At 36.3% G+C, this 22,878-nt stretch overlaps 2 protein-coding genes across 2 annotated transcripts; both read right to left on the bottom strand.

The window, feature by feature from the left end:
* Positions 1-5,992: 5,992 nt before the first annotated feature.
* Positions 5,993-8,596, bottom strand: phlda3 (pleckstrin homology-like domain, family A, member 3). The gene is made up of 2 exons (XM_082144526.1): positions 7,843-8,596; positions 5,993-6,744 (listed from the first exon to the last, which is right to left on the bottom strand). The coding sequence occupies exon 1, from the start codon at positions 8,226-8,228 to the stop codon at positions 7,845-7,847; it is 384 nt and encodes a 127-aa protein (XP_082000652.1). The 5' UTR covers positions 8,229-8,596; the 3' UTR covers positions 5,993-6,744; positions 7,843-7,844.
* Positions 8,597-12,307: 3,711 nt separating this feature from the next.
* On the bottom strand, positions 12,308-22,878 carry csrp1a (cysteine and glycine-rich protein 1a). The gene is made up of 6 exons (XM_082145296.1): positions 22,720-22,878; positions 16,685-16,794; positions 15,200-15,368; positions 14,488-14,617; positions 14,262-14,355; positions 12,308-13,007 (listed from the first exon to the last, which is right to left on the bottom strand). The coding sequence occupies exons 2-6, from the start codon at positions 16,791-16,793 to the stop codon at positions 12,931-12,933; spliced, it is 579 nt and encodes a 192-aa protein (XP_082001422.1). The 5' UTR covers position 16,794; positions 22,720-22,878; the 3' UTR covers positions 12,308-12,930.

Below are 22,878 nucleotides of genomic sequence, written 5' to 3'. Positions count from 1 at the left end.
AGAAAGTGTTCTGTGATGGGTAGGTTTAGGGGTAGGGTTAGTGTAAGGAGATAGAATATACTGTTTGTACAGTATAAAAACCATTAAGTCTATGGAGAGTCCCCACAAAGATAGTAAACCAGACGTGTGTGTGTGTGTGTGTGTGTGTGTGTGTGTGTGTGTGTGTGTGTTAAATCCAGCACCTGTCGAGCAGCAGGACAACATTCCTCTCCTCTTCTCGTGATCTCCTGCAGCGCTGAAGCATCTCACTCAATCCATCATCCACTCACGCAGACCTGAAACACTAATGATCAATGATGCTCACATTTCATATGCAATGATTGTGATTGTGATTGGCAGTATCACCCCAGTTGATTTTGTATAACACCCAAGTTTTCTGAAATGTTATGTTTAATCATGCAAATGAGGCAATTATCTAATTAAATATACAGTATGTGCTCACTTGCATATAATTAAAAAATGTAACTCTGAACATTGGATGAAGCCAGGTTTAAAATTCATGTTTCATTTTGTAGTAGAGTTAAAGGTTTTGGATGTCTCTTCTTTTCAGAAAATACTGTCAACAGGCCACTTGTTAGAGTGGCCTTACTAGACCTGGATGACCTGGAATTAACTAACCATCATGTTGCCATCACACAGAGTCAATGTTATGAAAATATTTTTAGACTAAAGCCAGGCTGACATCATACATCAGCCTCACTCAGAGAATCAGCCCTTCATTCACTCACTCCTCCTGTGTGACAAACAACCCGAGAACCGTTGAAAAACAAGACCACTTTTTTTGTATTTAATGTGCACTTGTAGAGTATCTCAAATCCCAAAAGTATATATATATATATATATATTTATTTTTTTACTGTTATATTGATAAAAATATAAAACAAATATAATATTAATGAAATAAAAGGCCACTTTAGTTTTCATATTGTGGTAGTCTCCGAAATAGTTTTGCTTGAGGATGAGCAATCACTTTCATCCTTTCATCATGGATAATCAGGAATGATACATCAACATAACTGATAAAACTGTTAACTATAACTATATTACATTACATTACATTACATTACATTACATTACATTACATTACAGTACATTACATTACATTACATTACATTACATTATATTATATTATATTATATTATATTATATTATATTATATTATATTATATTATATTATATTATATGTAGCGCTGCAGAAATTCTTCACAATAAACAGTCGTGATGTTTGAGTGAGTCTGCCCTCTGCTGGAGATCTAGTCAATTGTATCATGTTCAGGGGTTCCCAAACCTTTTTGACCAAAAATGTTCAATAATTTACCAAACACATTTGCATGTTCACGGTTCTCTAAATTTGGTTAATGTTCACATGGTCACAAGGTAGGCAACTATATTTTCATCTTTTTTAGTAAGTGTTTTATTTACATTTTTGTTAATAGTCACAATAGTCAATTCTCACTATGAACAAGTTGCTTATTAACATGCATACTACTAGAATATTGGCAGTTTATTATTACTTATAAAGCACATATTAATGGCTTATTCTGCATGATCATATTCTACATCCCTTAATCACCCATATACCTAAACTTAACAACTACCTTACTACGATTCATATAGAAAACATTATATTTATATAAACATTATATTAAAATATACTAACTTTGGCTGCTGACAGAATTGTGCCAATGCACTAATTTGATCTAACTTTCCCTTTATACATATAACATCATACATTTGAATGAGTTCACAGTCTTAGAGCGAGACCAAAAATAGGCACCTGAAATGCACGCTTTCAGGCATGACGCAGCATCTCGTTTCCTCATACACAACCTTAAAACATTCCTCAGATAGCAATATAGTGTCGGCCCAAATCCGAGCCACATCTGGTACATGTGGATTCAATGAGTACCAGATGTGGGCCGACACGATGTTGCTGTCTCGGCCCCTTTCGACTGGACGCTATGAGTTTTGACTAATAGTTGATGGCTGTGAGAACTCAAGTTTTGGTTTCCTGGAGGAATCACACTTTATTGACCCAGAGCTTCAGGGAAGATCTGTTTTCTGTTTATTAAACACAGGTTAAAGAGGCGTGTTGAATCCATCAGGCTCTCACCATGCTGCTATTTTAACACAGTTTACACACACTGTCTCTCTGCTCCTCACATGCCTCTGTCAGTGACGCACAGAAGCTTCTGGAATGTGAGAGACTGGAAGACTGCAGTCAAGGGGAAACAAATATCATATTAACTTTACCTTTCTTCTCATTTGTGTTTGTTTTACGCTTAAAGAGATGAAAGAGCATTTCATCTGCGAAACGCAAGAGAAGATATTCTGAAAAATGTTGCCAATTAAACACATTGAAAAAAAATGGTGTAGAAACTATTTTTCCTCAGAAATTGCTAGTAGCCTAAATTTCACAAATAATCACAAAGAAACAACGAGCAACACTTTGAAAACTTTGAAGTGGAAAGACTGAAAGAGTATTTTCTTGTAAAATGTAGGCCTATTCCAACAATCGTTTAATAATCCAATAATTTTTTACAACTGAAAAATCAGGATGTTTTTATTTTAGTTTCATTAATATTTTGAATTAGCTTTATACGTACAGTATATATATATATATATATATATATATATATATATATATATATATATATATATAATTTATTTTATTTTATTCAGTTAGCTAATTTGAGCTTTTCTGTAAATGCATTATGTGCTTTTGTCTTTTATTTGTTTTTTTTAATATTGCTTTTTACTTTTAAATTATTTTTTATTTTTTCATTTTTTTCAGTTAATAATTATATGCTTCATATTTTTTTTCACTTTATTGCCAAGGCAACATTTCTAATTATTTTTTAGTTCATGTTTTTCAACTAATATTGTATTTTATTGTTAGCTTTATTTCAGTTCACAGAAATGTTTTTAATAGTTTTAGTTAACGATAATATTAGAACATGATAATTTTGTTTTTGTATTTTAATTTCTGACTCAGGGTACGTTTACACAACAATAATGTAGTAAAACGGAAAAGTTTTTCCTTTGTGTTTTTCGTGTACAGATGACAACGAGATCAGCGAAGACTAAAAGCGATGTATTATTCATGCCAGGCCAGTAGATGGCGATGTCACTTTGTAAAGAAACACTACACACCTATAGACTGAACAATACACATGTGCATGAAGTCACCATTTTCACAAATTCACGTTTTTGTAGTTTACGTGGAGACGATAACGTGCACTTTGAAACCCGTCTTCAAAACTTTGCGTTTTCAGGCGCCCAAAAAGCTGTTGACGTGTAAATGAACGGCCAAAACGCATAAAACGTTTTCCGTTTTTAGTTGAAAACAGTGTAGTGTAAACGCCCACAGTTACTTCTCAGTAGACGCATGTCCTTCATGCAGTGTTTATGCAGAGCTCAGCTGTTGAACACACTTCACATGCACATGTGATGCTCTATGCCCTCATGATCCTGTGTGTGTTTATGGGTGTGAAGCCGTTTCCACACAGACTGACTGCCATAACACAAACCGCAGAGACACACCTTGGGAAAAGATGCCACAACATGTCCGGATGCAGGCTTAAGCATTATGTAACTGTGAGAGACTGAGTGTGTGTAAGTGTTTGTGACAGTGAAGGAGTCATCTGAGACAAACTTACCTACTGCCGTGCAATTGCTTTGAACTCCAGTGAGATCAAACATTTAGAGTGAATAAATAACTACACAGATCCTCATTATGGCTCTTATCTACTTTTGCCACAGAGCAAATTAAAGCGTAGTAACTTCCACAGAACTATTAGTAGCTTATATACACACTTTTTTCTGAAACTGCTGTCCACAACGCAGGAAAGCCACTGCATGTGTCGAGGTCGAGCAGACTGTGAGCAGGCTCTTGTTCAGGTTTTGCTGCCAGACTGCTGAGTCATCTCAAGACTGTGGCTTTTTTTAACAGAGCCTCCTCAGTAGCTCTGGCTCTGGGGTTTTCCACACACACAATCTGCCTATTATTGCAACACCACAGGCACAGCCCAGGGCACTGAACGGCCCGGAGACCAGAAAATACAATATGGTAGGAGCTGTGCTGCGACCCACAGGGTGACTACAGTGTTTAATGCTGCCTACACACTCAGTAGGGGACATCAGTAGAAGTTCACTTCACTTGAGAACATATGCTGATTTGTGTCATGACACACAGAGAAATGCATGTAATATATATATATTACATATAAGTGCTGTCGATATGCTGTCATATCGATTAATTGTGATTATTTAGTATATTTACTATTTTAATATTTTAGTCCATATTACCATAATAACTTGTTTTAAATAATATATTGAATGTTTTTGCTTGGACTAGGGGTTGAGTGGCATTGTTTTTGGTTATTGAGTGTGTATGTGGGTAAGGGAATTGGAGGTGTTTCTGAATTTGTTATGTTAAGTAGGTCGTTGTATGGTATTTTGTAATTAATAGATATTCAGATTATTGAAATTATTGATTGACTGTATGGTCTATTTTTGTTATGCATGTTGTCTCGATTTCTGTTGCTACTGAAACACCTTAATTTCCCCTCGGGGATTAATAAAGGAAGTCTAAGTTAATCACATCTAACATAAAAGTTTGTAAATACATGTATGTGTGTATGTATGCATATAAATATGCAATTATGCATGTATATTAGTGCTGTCAAATTGATTAATTGCAAATAATCACATCTAACATAAAAGTTTGTAAATATATGTGTGTGTGACTGTGTGTGGCCATTTCTTAGGCATGTTAACCATATTAACATGCCTAAGACTTTTGCACAGTACTGTAGAACTGTAAGTTTATAAATATGCATATAGAGTACATAAAATATACATATGAATATATACATATTTAAACATATTTATATTGTAATATAATTTGTCACACTCAAAACCCCTAAATTAGTTCATAGTATCACCCGCATGTCTAATATGACATATGTTGTAAATCTTTTTACTTGTTATGTGACTCATGGCCATCATAACAGCCTTGTAACAGTCGCAAAAATGTAAACATGTTCGGCCCTCGACTCCTTACTTTAGTCAAACCTTATGTCGTATTCCTTTGTCGTTTACAGTACTTTCAAATGAACCTATACACTAATATTATATGGTTGTTGTTTGTATTTAGCACTGTTTTTCCCCTGCACGCCATTATTGGGTTGTGACCCCCTATGAACCAAATGTGAAGATTTCTGTCCGACACGAACTGACCTCTCAACGCTATCTCACGACCAATTCGTACGAATTCGTACGAGTGATAAAGGTGGCTAATTCGTACAAATTCATACGACCTCACTCGTACAAATTTGTACGATTTGTCTAAACCCACGGGATGGGTAGGTTTAGGGGCGGGGTCAGGGGTAGGTCATTCGTATGAATTCATACGAATTGGGCAATTCGTAAAATATGTACGATTTAGCAAAAATCTTACTAATTCGTACGAGTGAGGTCGTATGAATTCGTACGAATTAGTCACCTCGTAGAATTCGTACGAATTGCCATGAGATCAGGCTGGACCTCTCCATGTGAGACCATCAGATTCTTAGTGAACAGATCTTTCACAGTCTGTCATTTAATTTCGCCATTTATCATGCTACGATAACAAACTGGTTGTGGCACGTTTGAGATTAATCCTATACTTCCCTTCACACCTGGTTTTGCTAATGCAGGAGTGCAGCACTTGACTTCCACAGGTTCCTGCGCAACAGCAAAACACATTCATCCTGACGAAAAAGCCCTGTTTGACAACTTCTTTGACGGCCTCTCAGTGAAACTGACAGGAAAGCAGGCAAGGCGGGACAATATTAGTCAGTGAGGCCATTGTCCGGGCATGTGCCGCACAGGCACTTGAGATTGAAGAGACTGCGACTCACCTTCAATACTGTTTCTAATTTGCTATAAGCTGTTGACTTGGGCCTCAACAAACCAATTAAAATAATTCAGATTAAGCAATGCCACAAAATCATCCTTTTTTTTTTTATTTGGACAATGCGTGCCTAATGACATAATGAGCTTTGTGAAACAAAAATTAAACACTTCCTGTTTAATCATTTGTAACCATCAAACTTTGGCAACCGCTCTGGGTATGTAGGCAGATTACGGAGAAAATTGTAGCAATAACAGCATTGCCCAGTGGAAAACAAAATAAAAACACATCCATCAAGTTTTCCATGCAGTCGGGATGCATTCCAAGGGAAAGCAGTCTGCTGTGCTTTTCCGTGCGATTGAAGAACCTTTACAAGGGAATGAATCCAGATTCCTTGTTCAAATACTTATGAAATGTTAAAGAGTGCAGTTGTGAGTCATACTTCATCTATCGCTAATGTCTCCTGAAGCAGCATCATGCTTTCAGTTATAATACTGAGTGTGAGTCCTCCATTTCACACGAGGTAAGAACGTCTCTTGAAAGTGTAAAGTCGACACCGAAATCCACTCTGGCATTGTGAGGAGTGAAGCATTGAATTATGGTGAAGAGCAATCCATTGGGTCTCTCTTTTCCTGTTGACTTATGCAGTAAAAGTGCATTAAATCTTTTCCACTGCAGAAATCCATCCAATGTGCCGAAAGGTGTCACTGTGAAAAAAGGTGGAAGTACAAAAGAAAAGATATACGAGTTTTCAAGTTCAGAATAAGCCGTTTCCTTAACAATGGGCCTTCATTTTCTTGACCACAGTCTTTCTCTCTTTCTCTTCTGGATCCAGTGCTGTGTTTGGGCTGAGAATACAATAGTAACACAGCATTAGTGAGTTGTGGAAAGAATTACAGATGGATTCAGTAAATTGACGTTTTCATTCATATCTTTTTTTTTCATGCACAAATGTTGGACATGGCACAAATTCTCACAAACCCCATTTAGTGGATTTCTAATGCTTGAGTGCAATTAAATTACACACTGTACAAAAAGTTGCTACCTAAAATATTTAAGTACAATCAACTTGGATGTTTAAGTCATTTCAACTTAAATTACATTAAACTGACTTTTAAAAATTAGTTGAATCTTGTGTAAAAAATGGCTTACATTTTTTGATGAGTTAGAGCAATGTAAAGACATGTCATAATTGATCATATAATTTTTAACAACAATATTCATATTGTAATATCTGGTGTGATTTCCCTGTTTCACTTAGCTTTAGCTGCTTTTGCTTTATGAATGGGAGCTGGTCAAGCAGGAATGCCTTTATAATGAAAAACAGTAGTGGATATTTTTTATATTAAAATGTGGAACCAAATGTAAAGGATTCTAATTGATCAAATAAGAATTTTAAAACATCCTATTGAATAATGTAAAAATCCCAAAAGGATGTTATAACTATTTAAATAGTGTGCTTCTGAAACTCTTTAATTAACTGATTAATGACTTGCTAGTGACAATCATTTGGGATCTATTGAAGTTAAAGTTAAAATTGTCTTTTTGATGTTCCACATGAGCTTTATTCCAACTGGAGATAGTTGTATTGGGAACTATGCGTTCTAAAAGATACAGCTTTTGTTTTGTGATTGAATTCTAAGCAAATTCCCAAATAAAAATGGTTCGAAATTCCATCATTGGGAATCATTCCAGTCCTCAGGCAGCTATGTCATGCGGTAAAGCCTCTCGGAACTGTGAACGAATAATTAAAGCCGCGATTTTCCAAAGGAGGAGAACAAAAACGTGTGTGTGTGTTTCATAGAGCTCAATCCAGTAAATGAAAAGCAGATGCTATTCTGGATAATTGATTCCCGAGAGAGCACGCGAATGGTTCTCCATGCTAGGACACACAGCCAACCCTTCCAAAATAAATGCTGATCAACATCAAAACCAGTTGTCTTTACCCTCAAAGCTCGACGTCTCCCTCCCCGCAGCTGCCCAGATGTGACAAATGTCTGTTCCTGCCGGTCTGAACGGCGACGCGGTTTTTGAAGCGCACCAGCGCGAGCGCGATCTCCGCGTTCCACGCCGTTCCCTCCTGCTGGCACCTGAAGTCAATCTCCTTCCCGCCGTTCATCACGATGGTGAAGTACACCAGACCCCGTTTATACTCCACACAGTCCAGCGTGGTCATCAGCTCGAAGCGCATCTCTTTGCTGCTATCGCCTTTACTGTCGTACAGACAGAGTCCTTCCTCTGACAGAACGCAACGCTTCTTCTTCCACAGCTGCAGAAGTCCATTACTCCTCTTCTCCAGATAACCATCCTTCATGACTTTACACTGGTTCATTCTGAATAAAGGTTGGTGTGAAACCAAAATTAAACGTGAATCAGAAGCGGCGAAGCGTTCACTGATGTTTTCGCGTAGCGTTAAAGAGCGAACATTGCACGCAAACGCGCAAAACCGCTGTGCGCCCACCTAAATACAGTATAAGACGCCTTCATTTAATCGTTTAGCTCAACTTCACACGTTTCTGCTGAAATTCCACTAAAGAACCCGTTCTTGAATATAACGCATCGTCGCTGCATTGCCGCCAGACAGCTCTGTGACTAAAGATCAATTTCCGACTTTTATATATTGTTAAAATCTGCTTGGAAGTCCCGCAATCTGGGCATGTTGGTACTTGTTCCTCTGAAAGCGACTCTTCTCGTGTTTCTGAAGGACTCTTCCCCCCCACCCCGTCGTGACGTCACGGGGATTAGTCCTACTTTTACTGCACTCTGGAATGCTTCTGCTGCCTGATAAACATTAATAGCTTATACGTCCATTCATGTCCTGACATCTGGCTCAGTCAAAAATCATTTCAAAGGGATTTCTATTGGAAATTCAGTCATAAGTTAGAACCAAAGGAACCTAATGGTACTTGTCTTAAATCATCCCAATACAACACACGTAACATAAAAACGGATATATTTTAGAATAACTTTTGTAGGGTTTCTTTTGAAAATTACACAATATCCAATACACTGTAAAAAACAAACAAATTATATGATCAATAAGTTATGACTACATATGTTTTTACATTTAACTCATCAAAATACGTTATTTTTTTAAGTTTAAGCTTAATGTAATTTAAGTTGAAATGACTTAAACATCCAAGTTCATTGTACTTAAAAATTTAAAGCATCTAAAAAAAAGTAACTAATACCAGGTTAAGGCCAAATCTTCACTCCTATTCAAACGTCAAACTTATTCCATTTAATAACTGAGGCTAAATTCTCCCATTAGCTTTCAGTACACTTGCAATTTTTACACACCACCAAATCTCACCAAATCTATGAATGGACACAACCCTATCTTTAAGGTCTGTTGAGATTTGGGGTTTTGTGTGTGTGTGTGTGTGTGTGTGTGTTTTATGCTGGAATGCTCTGTTTGAGACCTAACTTTAACAACATGCCCTCCCAAATAATTTAAATACTTTGCCTATAAGTACCTACTACAGCACTGTAAAAAAAAAAAAAAAAAAAAATTTTTTATTTTTTAGTTATTCAAGATTCAACACCTTTTTTTTTAAAAGTCAGTTTAATGTAATTTAAGTTCAAATGACTTAAACATCCAAGTTGATTATACTTAAAAAATGTAAGGCAGCAACTTATTATTTAGTATTAGTATTTTGCTGTCATAGTTAAAACAATCAAAAGCAATTAATGGCATGTCAATTTAGTAATTGTTTGGTGTTTTGTTTTGATTGATTGATCAAATAAATCCATTATCAATTTAAGGGGACCCAAAAAAAAAAAAGACTCAAAACATAAATGGACAGATTAATCTTTATTCTGTGTCTCAGATTCTTCAGAACAGCTGGAAGGGAAACTCATCTGATGTTGTTGTCTTTACTGATACAACTCAAATGGAATGATGAACATCTTTGAAAGTCACTGTTGGTCGTGAGAAATAGGCGCTTTTCTCATAGTTAAGATATTGCAGGACATCATTTTGCATTCTGTCCACTAGAGGACAATCTTTACTTCTTCATAACATTTAAAACCAAACTGGAGGGGATCATGCCATGTTGTTTTAAAAGAGTCATGACACACATTAAACATTTAGGTCGTCTTCTTTTGGAATCAGTGTCATCGCTCTAAAATAATCCCCTCATAATACAAAGATGTACTTTGTCTAAATAATTAAATATTTATGTTGAACATTCATACATTCGCTGCTCATTTTTAGAACGAATGCACACCTACAGCAAGATTCGAACGTTATGAATGAAACCTGCATTAATGGTTTAATATTTGCCTGTCTTTGTCTTTCACAGATGGAATGTGTGTAGGTGGTGCATGTTAATGCTAGATTTGGCAGGGGCCCTTTTCCTTCCCTCAGTTCAACAGCCATTACACGCTGACACCCTGAACACGAACAACGTTACTCCCACACAACACTGTGAGTTTTTATTTGTAATGTTTGACAGCTTGAGCATATCCCACTCATTCATTTCACTTTGCTTTATCAGGTGAAAAGTTGAACCAAGCAGGTGTACACTCTTAGAAAAAAGAAAAGGTTCAATTGGGTTCAATTTTAAAGAAGCCTTTATGCCAAAAAAGTTTTATGCAAGGACAAAAATCTTAAATGATCGCAAACTACTTTTTTATGTTTTTTATTTTATTTTATTGATAAAGTATGTTTATGACCTGTTTAATAAATAAAATTGAGTCCATATACAAATTAATAATACATAATTTAAACTATATCCATAAAAGGATCTTATGATGGGAACCACTTAAAGGTATATAACGCACCTGACAGAAACCTTTAGGATCCTGTAGAGAACATTTTCTTCTAAGCGTGAACTGTAGTGGGACGAAGCTTTCTCAGAAGCTCATTTTAACAATTTGCATTGTTTATTGTAACTTTATCCATTTTTCTAAATGATAATGATAAATGATAATAATAATATAATGAATAATAATAATGTAGCAAATTATGTTCACATTAAAATTGGCCTTTTCATGAACAACGGCTATATACACAGCTGTGTAACCTACACAAATCAACATCAGGATAACACAGAATGACACAAAAATAATGCAATAAACGTACAAAATATCATGAAATTTTACATAAAAACTCCCTTTAAAAAAAATCAAATAATTGCAAGCATAACTATTTAAATGGTATGTGTCATGGAGGGACGTCTGAGATTATAAATTGCATTGTGTCTGGCATTCAGATATGGCAGAAGTCAGGGTGACGTTCAACAGATCCTATAACCAATTAAATGTTTATGACTATTTAAAGGATTATCAGGGACTTTCCAAAATGAAGCGACCTGACTGTAAGTGTCCGCTTGTACCTCTTTCAGTCACAGTGAAACTCAGTACGAGAGTGACTCATAGTACATTTCTGACATTGTAAAATGATTAGGTTAGGTAACCTAACCCTATTAAATGTAATTGAAATTATATAATGTGGTTGCACACACCTTACAAATTACCATTCGCATGCAACAAATGCCGAGAACCTTGATACATGTCGAATAAGCAAGTTTTGGAAGAATAATTCATTTGACCAATTGAATGTTTGGTGAATGTTTAGTCAAGTATTGAAAATCAAAAGATGAGGACTCGTAAATGGTATGTATATTAAAGGGATTGGTCACTCTTCCGCCGAACTTGACTCGTGCGCCCGTTACCGGAAGCTGTGATTGTAATTTATAAAGTTATAAATATGGATATTTTTCTTACAAAAACACATTGCTTCACTTCAGAAATGCCTTTATTAACCCACTAGAGCAGTATGGATTACTTTTATGATGGAGGGATACACTTTTTTGGGCTTAAAACTCTTCTCACTCCCATTATAAAGTTTGGAATGTTTTTATACATAAAAATATTAGGATTTAAAAAAAAAATATTACTCGGATTGTGTTTGGCTGAAGTAACCCTTTAATTAGTACTATAGTTTTCAACATTGAAATAATCAGCAAATCATCATATTAGAATGATTTCTGAAGGATCATGTGACACTGAAGACTGGAGTAATGATGCTGAAAATTCTGCTTTGATCACAGGAATAAATTACATTTTAAAATATATTACAATAGAAAACAGTTAGTTTAAATCGTAATAATATTTTACTGTTTTTTAAAAACCAATGATGTTTTTTTTGTTTTTTTTTGATGAGTGATAGCATAAATAGTAACTAAATAATTTGCATTTTTCTCCATATCCCAGATGTTGAAAGGTAAAACACCATTCTACAAAAAAGTAAGGAAGCATGTAGGCGTGATATTAAGAATCATTTGTAAGAAATACCCTCTGCTAGAAATACACACCAAAAGGCACGCTCATTTTTATAACCATTTAAAAAATTTACATTCACCAACCATTCAGTTTAATGGACACAAATAAGAAAAGACACAAAAATTGTACATATTTGTATACTTTTACTTCTATTTCCGTGCAGAATGTATATGTGGGATATTTTCCACTGACAATGAAATAAATTTAGTGCATCTTTAGCCAGGAAGTGCTTGTGAATAATTCATGCTTTGAGTAGAGCTGAAGGGAACATTCTTTACAGTGATTAAAGAAGCATGTGGTCAACTATAAACTGGATATGCAGATCCATTAGAGAACAGACAATACATCTAAGCAGAGTAATACTGACGTAACAGCACAGCTCAGGTTCCACTAAAACTCAAGTGGTCATCTTAGGTGAGCGGATTAAGTGTTAATCCCATGTTCTGTTTACATACTTGACATTCTTCCAAGCATTTGGCAGTGTTCAAGGGTTAAGAAGAGATGTTTATGGGTTTAAGACAATGACATGATGTCTTGTGGAATGTGTTGAAACGTGGAATGTGTCGTCTTGTTTAAGAATTAGACAGAAGCATCTAAACAATGGTTGTAACCCACAACCGACTGACGCCAGTTTCCTTTTTGAAGATACTAACATGCATTCACATGTAAATGAGCAGGAGGTGTTCAGCTGCTTCTACAGATGCTCACAATGGGGAATGTATAGGAAAGGTTGTGGGTTAGGGAATCTATTGGGTGTGTGACAGCGCCCCAGCACCTTGACCATATCCAAAGCCTTTTGGTCCAAAGCTTTTGGCATAGCAACCTGTGTAGGGCACAAGACGAGGAAGTTAATATGACACCATTACAGTGGTAAAGCTTTTTAAAATGAGAGGTGTTCTCGCCACCATGATTCTAGGTGCTATTAGGGCTGAGTATTGACACAGATTTCACAAATCAATTAAAATTCACACTGTAAAAAAAGTTGCCGCCATACATTTTTAAGTGTAGTCAATTAAATTAAACTTGCTTAAAAAAATGAGTTGAATCTTGTACATCTTATAAAATAAAGTTGAAAATTGCTTATTTTTTACAGTAAGCTCTTGATTTGATATGATAATGATTTGGATATACTGTATCAGGTACAGTGTCAATTTTTCTTTGACATTTTTAATGCTGTAAACTATAAGGAAACCCTTTCAGATTGTACATTAATAATACAACAACACTCAATTACAAATCGAGTTGTATACAAACATTTAAATTGCACATAAGGCAGTTTTTATGTCAACTTTTGATAAGTTATTTCTACTCATGAGATTTATTCAAACAGGAGACATCACTTGCAGATTAAAAATATATAGAAAATGTAATATACTGCATTTATTTATAAATTCTCCTCTCTAGAGTTAGTTTTTCTTGCTAACTATCAAATGTATGGACAATAGCTGGCTTTCCTGAGGGAAATGTAACTACTCGACAATGCTATGCTGTTTTTTGGATGACTATAAATCTGCGTTTGAAACACTGAGCAATTACATGAGACATTATATATTTCAGTAAGTTCTACTGTATCGTTCAACATACCTTCTGATGTTTGTTCATGTTTGTTTTGTGCTATAACTAGTGGTAAAGAGGAAGAGACGATTCGTTTCGCTGTGACTTTAAAGCACGCCAAAACTGCATTTATTGTTTGAATGATGTGATAAAACTCAAAGAATTTGAAAGCTGAGACTTTGTTTCATATCAAAAGTAACAAAGCACGAAGCTTACTGCGATTTTTGGAAGGGAGGCGCGCTACATATAATTTTTAATCAAGTTTTGTTCATGCATCACCTGAAAACATAGACTGAAAGATTGATCTGAGGATTTAAGAATCAATATCGGTTCTTTAAAATGAAGATTCATTAAAATGTATTACACAATATTGTCAACCCAGCCCTTCTCACGATGCCATTGCTAACATTTTCTGAAAGTTTTTTAGTGCATTATGCCTTTGCTAGGGTGTTCTGTGTGGTTTCTAGGTGGTTGCTTGGCAAGAACCACAAAAAAAAAGCCAGGATAACATTGGATACTTTGCCTTTGCAGAAGATTTCTCCATCCTTGTCAGCTAAAGTTGTGGATTCCAGCCCCTTTCCACATTTCGCACACCGGAAACAACCCTTGTGCCATGCCTGCAGAGGAAGGAAGACAACAGTCGCTCAATGAAGACCACGTCCAAAGCTTACAGAACCAGAAATGGTGGCTTATTTAATTTTGGTGCGCCACCACTGCATTTCCTCCTGCAGTTTCTGCTTTCGTCTTACATTTCCTGCCCCTATGACTTTTTCAGCCGCGTAGACGGCCTTGCTACACCGTGGACAAACATCAGAGCTGCCAAACTTTTGAGCAAACTTGGATGTGTTGGGGTTATTGGTGGGCCGGTGCTCTTGAGGCCTGCATTCAAGAGACACAGAACACAAGAATCAGATGATGAACAGTCACCAGATTGTCCACAGTTTGCTAGATTGCCAGCACATCATGAAATGGTTTCCCATAAAATGTAAATTCCGTGATCACTATAACATTCCAAATCTGTCTGACATTCATTGTCTTGTGGAACACAAAATAAGCTGTTTTGAAGAATGTTCATGCTGCTCTTTTCCATTCAATGAAAGTGGATGGGGACCAAGCGCTGTCAAGCTCCAAAAAGAGCAAAAAAGCTATAAAGATATTATAATATTATAAGTGGTCTTTACAACTTGTGTGCTATATTCCAAATCATTGAAAGAGCAACTTGGATGCTATAAATTGAATGCATTTATATCAGAACATCCAAGCAGAGCATTCAAGACATATAAAGTAGTTGGTTGCTTTGCCTTATATATCAGTCAGACCCATTCAGTATAGTGAGTGGTTCTTGGCCAGAATAAGATAGAGTGTACATTCTGATAGTCAAAAGTCTGATCTTGCAAGACTAGAATAAAATATGGAGTGATATTTAAGAACCAAAATGCAAATCAGGTGTATTTTTCTTACTCCTCGGCTTTAATGCCCAGCGACTCTCCTTTGTCCATGCTCAGAGTTCCTGCACCAGCGCCGTAGCCGTAGCCTTTGGGCCCGTATTTCTTGCCGTAACAGGCCTTGCAGTAGATCTCATTCTCATGGACGGCCACTGTAGTGCTGTCTAGATTTTTCCTGCACACCACTGAAATGAGAAGGATGAGTGAATTTGACAAAAAAAAAAACATAGATAAAAGTGTTCTGCAGTGACCTTTAGCTTGAAGATTTCCTGTTGCTTTGGGCAATATAGTAGATCAAGTGTGTTGAGTGGGAGGATATCATACTAATATATGATTGTTAGAAAGATATATATTATTTAGATGAGAAACTATAAATATGTCGTGTTTTATATTAGAAAATAATTGTACAATTGCTTTCTTCTGATATATTGACAGAGTAGATCGATAAAGACTATAATACTGTGCTAGTTTTGTGAATTTTGCAATCCTTCAGCTTTGTCTCTAAAACCTTGGCTGGGTCCTGTGTTTGAGTTTTTTATTAAAGGGGCTTTGATTTTCGTCCTCCCCTGCCGACAGTCTGTCTGGATGCAGATTCCTTTGAGGGCCCGATGCAGGGTAATATTATGCATCATAAAGTAGCTTATAAAGACAAACAGAAGAGGGCGCCAGAAAACAGCCTTTACTTCACATAGTAGTCTGAAACTGTTGGACAAATACTGCTCTTACCTGCCTGATTCACATACTATCCAGAATTAGAAGTAGTTTCACCCAAATCATAGTAGATTTCATATGTTTTAAATGTAAGAAAAAGTGAGTAATAATGAATTGTAAGGTAATGCATTTAGCTAGATGTTAAAGGGTTAGTTCACCCAAGAAAATTCTGTCATTAATTACTCACCCTCATGTCTTTCCAAACCTGTAAGACCTTCGTTCATCTTCAGAACGAATATAGATCTTTTTGATGAAATCTGAGAGCTTTTGGTCTCTTCATTGACAGCCTATGCAACTACCACTTTCAAGATCTTCATTTGTGTTCTGAAGATGAAAGAAAGTCTTACGGGTTTGGAACGACATGAGGGTGAGTAATTAATGACAGAATTTAAAAAAATGTTGGTGAACTAACCCTTCTTTATTCTCCCTTGCAACAAGACAGTCTGTGAATCAAGGCAATTTTATGACATGGAGGTGTTCCTATTTTGGTGTACTGCTTTTTCACACACACACAAGTACTTCTCCTTCAACAAAAAGCAAACATTTTATTGTGTAATACGTAAACTATGAAACGTGTCAGTTTGCTCTTTCAGTACAGCTTTCAAAGCATTCAGGCATAGATTTTTCATTTTAGCACAATGTGTTGTGCCTGCTATTGTACAAAAGATGATAATTATTATCAGACAAATTATGTATTAATAAAGCCTTCGGTAAACATTGTTAAACATGCTGATCTACTGATACTGTATGGAGTCATGGCACTAGACACAGGAAAAAGAACAGGACTTACTGCACAGGAAGCAGGATCTGTGGAAGCTCCGTCCTTCACACTGCACTTCCTCTGCAAAGTACACCGTTTTCTGGCAGCAGCCACATTTGTTTCCACCCCCAAGAGGCATCCTGAAACACACACACAGCAGAGTAGCTTACAACATGTGTCCTGAATTCACCTACTTTTGGGGACCTCCCAATGGTTCCCTCAATAAAAACAACTAACAGTAGGGTTTTAATTCAAATCCAGAAAATGCATTGTTATATATAAACACTTTTTGTTATATTGGTTGAAACTCTCTTCACATCCTGATAACAATCAATAACAGTAGGGGTCAAAATATTTAAACGTGTACATATATCTTCTATGGAAGTCTCAGGATAAAAAAAAAAAAAAGTTCTTCCAATCATTGCATTCAATGTCCTACCCTGCCTGCATTTCTATACCTCCACGCATCTGCTCGCGTGGACGTCATCAGCACATTCCGTAGCACGCAAACAAACAGCAGTCGCCTTTTACAGTTCCTCCTGAACCAAAACAATGAGCTTATGCTGCGTTCACGCCATGTCATAACCGTATTTAAGAGATGGCAACCCGTGATGTTCTAAAGGTCAGTGCTCTTTAAGTTGTTTATGTTCATTATTATTGTAATGTTACGTGCTTTGAGACATGAGGTAGTTTAACACCGTCTCTCGTGAGGCTTTGCAGAATCTGCTGTGTGTTCATGTGTTTTGAAGGAGGCGTGGCATTAGAGTCGCTCTGAAGGGAGGGTGGGATCTCATGCTTTCAAAGCTAAAAACAATTGAGGTCAATGAGAAGTCCTAAGGTTCTGTACACTACATATGTATGTAATTATAGTTGGAATTTAGCATGGAAAAAAAGATAACTTTGCATAAAAGTGATGTCAGACCACAAGAGAAATATTATGCCACAAAAGGCATTGAGATTAGTAAGGTATGTAGGTCTGAAATCTGAAACAGGGTGGCTTTGATATATAAGCATATTTGGACTTTCAAAAGCACATACTTGTTGTGACTCCAGAGTACAGCTTGAACTTCACGAGAGAACGCAAAATCATGATTCACAAATTTCCTTTCCTTCACCATGCCCCTTTAGGGGCTTCATACGGTCACAACTGACCTCTAATCCCCTCTAAGCTTGATTTGTCCTTTTTATGTTCAAGGGTATGAAATGAATAAACAGCTTGAGGGTCTTGCCAAATACCCATACTTGCGGTCTTTGCACTTGACCACTTGTCTACTTACATGACGTATTTCCTGTATTTGGCCCAAGTGTTAAAGTAGGTGTGAAGACTGCAAGTGTGTGTAGAATTTTTGATTACCTGATGGGACACACTTGCAAAAATGCAAGTGTTTACAAAGCTTTATTTGAAAAAAGTTTAAAATAAGCTTCTACATGTCTGGTCAGTAGTCCCTATGTAACAGAAAACACAATTTACAATTGTGGTGCTTATAATTAAGTGATACAAATTCTAATGTTGTACAAAATACACACAGCCTACTCATCTTTGCACCAATAAAATGATCCTTTAACAATTTGTTTTACTACCAAAATACATGCAATATCTAATTGATTTAATTTACAGTGGAATGTTTTTATCGTGATTTTGAGGCATGTGATTTCCCGAATCTAATGCATAATGGGATACGCTTAGCTTTGAATATTGTTCCGATGCGGTATTCAAGATAGTGTGCATTAAGGCCACTGCACTTTGGTATTTTTTAGACATGGGACAGTCTTGCGCACTTACTTCCTGTCGCATGCACGCACTCTCAAGTGGCCAAGAACGCAAGTGTGGGTATTTGGAAAGGCCCTGAATATATTCGTTTTCATTTGGGCTGTAGGACTGGAAAAACTGGAAGAGAGGGCAACTCTCTGAGAGAACAAAGGAAATTAACATTTGAACTCACTCTTGTGCACCATCTCAGAATCATCCTAATCTACATCTCTTTCCCTCTTCCCCCATTCCTTCTCTCTCATGCTGAGATCACCAAAATTCACCCAATAATCTATATGGTTTAATGTGAATAATTATCATACAGTATTACACATGTTTGGTATAATTTGAAATGTCTCAGTGTGACTGGCACAAAGGTCTCATTCCCAAGAAGTAAAACAAAAGGTAATAAAGTTTATAGATAACTTGCACACAGAGGAGGGTGGGTCTTCCAGGCAAATGGCATCCTGCTCCCAAAAGGTGTAAACTCTGAATGCAAATTCCCATTGTTAGCAAATGTTTCCATGTGAAAGGAGTTTCTGTCTTGATCTGGGTATGTAATGAACTGCAACAAGAGGCTTGGGGCGATTCTGTATCTCAGATCAGCCATTAATGTTGAAGGATCTCAAAGACTTCAGCATTATGTATTTTTCAAAATGTCGGGTTTAACCTACATCTTTTACTCTTTATCTCAGAGCATTTGATGTTATTGTATTGATTATCTTTGAACTGATTATGAAATTGACATGATAGATTTACCTGACATAATAAATTGTTACTTTTGCTTTTATTCTGACTGACTCTGAAATTGTTTTCCCAAGTAGATTAAATGGATTTGTATATAACCGCAAGTTTTGCATCAGATTAGTGACGACTAATATTTGGCATCAATTCAAGTGTACTTGGTTTGCAAAGACGAGAAGTGAATTTCCGTTTACCAATCTAAATTTGGGTCTGTCTTACCTCTGTTTAAATTTAATGTTACAAGTGAACGTGCGGCATGGCCAATCCAAAGCTATTATGATAGAAGTAATGTTGGTCAGCTTATATGTAATAGTGGCCATACCTCTACTGAGACCTTCACAGAGACCTTCACCCGTTTTAGCGGAAACCCCCATTTGGACCGATAAACGGGCTTACAGCGGGAATGAAACGCAACTTTCCGCTGATTGGTCAATTAAAGATTGAACCTTGCCTTCATCAGTTCTTCCTCAGTCCCACTCCCAACAGAATAAAAGCCATCCGCTGCTACGGTTCTTAAAGCTTTTATTGCAACTCTTTCTTATCAAACAACTCCAGACTAACAACACAAACTGCACAGAAGCAGATCCTACAAAGCTTTCTTCTGTGTAGGCATAAATTCAGCAATCTACACGTGAAACACTAGTTTATCTCATAAGTGTTAATTTACTTCACATCTGCACCCACAACTACCCTGTTGCCTACATCTTTGGCACACTGCCTGTTTTATTTATCTGTCAACTATCAAAATCTGAGCAGAGCTGATGCATTTAGGCTACATTCTAGTGAAGAGCAGATCAGCACACTGCAAAAAATGCTTTTCTTACTTAGTATTTTTGTCTTGTTTCCAGTCCAAATATCAAAAAAATTCTTAAATCAAGATGTATTTACTAAAGTAGTAAAATGCCATAAGATATTATGTCTTGTTTTCCGGGGGAATTAATCAAAATTAAGTGAGTTTTCGCTTAAAACAAGCAAAATGATCTGTCCATGGGGTAAGAAAAATAATCTTAATTCAAACAGAAACAAGATTATTTTTCTTACCCCAGATCATTTTGCTTGTTTTAAGCAAAAACTCACTTAATTTTATATATTATCTTAATATCTTGTCTAATTTTACTTATCTAGTAAATGCATCTTGATTTAAGAATTTGTTGATATTTGGACTGGAAACCAGCCAAAAATACTAAGTAAGAAAAGCATTTTTTGCAGTTTATTGATTTAAGTGTAAATATGCAGCAGTCATAACTTTTATTCAGAGCCTGCGTTGTGACACAAAACAATTCAAGTGTCATGTTGCCAAAAATATGCCTATACATTGACATTGAATCATGTGCCTCTGATCTTCTGTAATTGCTGGGAAATGCCTCATTGATTTTATCCATAAAAGGGCTTGTTGGTTGTAATCGAGACATTCCTGCATAGTTCTGATGTCTCCAGTCTAAACACTAACTCCGGCCCCTGACTCCAAACATGTTGGGTTGTCATGGATGTGAGGAAATGCCACACAGCCACACATGCAGATAACGTTCTCTAGTATAGTACAGACACTGCATGCTCTCTTATGGCCTTTTCCTTCCTATTGCAAAGGTCATATGAAGCTTGATAAAGTGGCCAGACTATAAACAAAGCCAGACTCAAGGATGTTTGACAGTATTATGATAACACTGTGAAATTGTTTTAGGCATGGTCTAATTGAATCGGATTTAATCTACTTCACACTTCCTGTGATATCAGAATTCTCAGAGTTTTCTGGATGCCTACAATTTAATCCGCACTGTGCTGTATTAGTTTCATTGAAAGCCAAGGTCATATGTCTCCAAGCTCGCCCACAAAAGCCATGAACCCAGAAAAGGTCTAAACTCCAACCAACCAAATAAACAGCAACATTTTACAAAAACACACAACTATTGTAAGAATAGGGCCATAGGTGGTTGGTGAACTCCAGGATAAAGATAGAAGATGCGCTTCCCCTTTCGAAACATATTTAGATTTCCTTAAAATAGTTTCAGTTACGCGTCACCGCAAAACGTACACATCCCAGCATAAACGCTCCTGATAAATTATTTGTTATCATTGCATCTATGTTCACAAACCTCTGTTAATTTTAACAGAAATGCAAGCATACTGTGTGTAGGATTTGGCATGGTAGAAAGCATGTAAAGAACGCTTCCTTTATAATCACTGAAAAGCGGCCTCTCATCTTAGATAATTGCGATCTCACAAAGTTCTATTACAATAAATGAAGCGGACTGCACAATGAATCCCTTATTTACATATCATGCAGCATGCAGAACTCAGAATCCACTTATCGATCAAAACACCAGAGTGTTTGTTCATTGCTAACTTAAACACCTTTGATTGGCCATTGCATGCAAGTAATCAACAGATGTTTGTGATTGGCTATATTGCTCAATGCTTTAAAAATGTGTTGTAATTTGAAACGTTTGGCATTCTCCAGAGCGCAAACACAAATACGCACTGGATCATTTGCCAAATATATTTTGCCAATGTGCTATTATTACAGAGACAACTGATCGTAGACCAGCAGTTCTAAAAATCTAAATTGAGTTACATGTGAAATGTTGTTGTTTCCCCATGCCCTAACCTTCACATTGTGTTCCAGTTATTTTGACCCAAAGAGTATTTTCTTTTTCCCGAAAATGGTAGTTAATGTTATCACATTGGAATAAAATGTACTTACTTACTTTCTCACACAGGGTATAACAAGTATGCTCCAAGATGACAGGCCTAAAACAGATTGCTTATAAATCTTTCATTATGCTATCTATGTTATTGTATTGGATTCAGACTTTTATTATCTACTTGTTTTTTTATTTGTTTTTTCAATTAGCACAGGTTTTGTTTTTCTTTTTGTAACGGATTGATCGTAGGCCTCATTTTTCTGAGCTTATGCAATTCAGTTTTTTGGTGGGGAAAAAGCTTGAGTGAACTTTTTAAAATGGCATAAGCTCAGATCAATGAGGCCTACGATCAATCAGTTACCAAAAGAAATACATAACCTGTGCTAACTGAAAGAAAACAAGTTGACAAAAATATTGAATCCCATATTTGGTGATAATATGGCATAATGCGAGATTTAACATCAGTTTACAAGACCAAGAACACCAAATTAGGAAAAGGATTTTCAACATAGCACAACAGTTTTAAATGAAAGCTCAGTTAAAAGTCTAGGTCTTCTTTTTGAGAATCTTGGTCAAATTGTTCCTTTTCAGACTGAATGATTTTTAGATTACAGTTATTCTAGAAAACAAGACAAGACAAGTCACATTCCTGATTTCAGATTAGAAAAGTTAGTAGTAGTTTGTAACTGTGAAAGAGAAGAATTAGACTTATAAGTAAAGGTTCACAAAAGTTACATCTTCTCTGCCAGGAATTTTGTCAGCTCAACAAGCCGAACCGTTCTGATGAGGTAGAAAGAATTTAAAGAATTCCTGGAAACCAAAAGCTCAAAAAGCCTCATGAGCTGCACACACGTTTGCAGAGCCATTGCACAAGAGAAGCGGAAAAAGCATGTAGGGGACAAAAAAATACACTGTGAAGAGCATCTTACCTGAAGTGATCGTTGGTAGGTATGTGGATATGGACAGCAAATCTACAGTCAAAGTCTGTGGGAATGAGAACAGCTTCTTCTGTCCTAACACATGCAGTGGTGGAGGGTCTGTGTCAAACTTTAGTGCAGGAGCTCAGGGTGTGGCAAACAGTGAGGGAA

This window comes from Leuciscus leuciscus (assembly GCF_965113295.1).
Source record: "Leuciscus leuciscus genome assembly, chromosome: 18".
Classification (NCBI taxonomy): Eukaryota; Metazoa; Chordata; class Actinopteri; order Cypriniformes; family Leuciscidae; genus Leuciscus; species Leuciscus leuciscus.
This window is presented reverse-complemented; position numbering and strand designations above follow the sequence as displayed.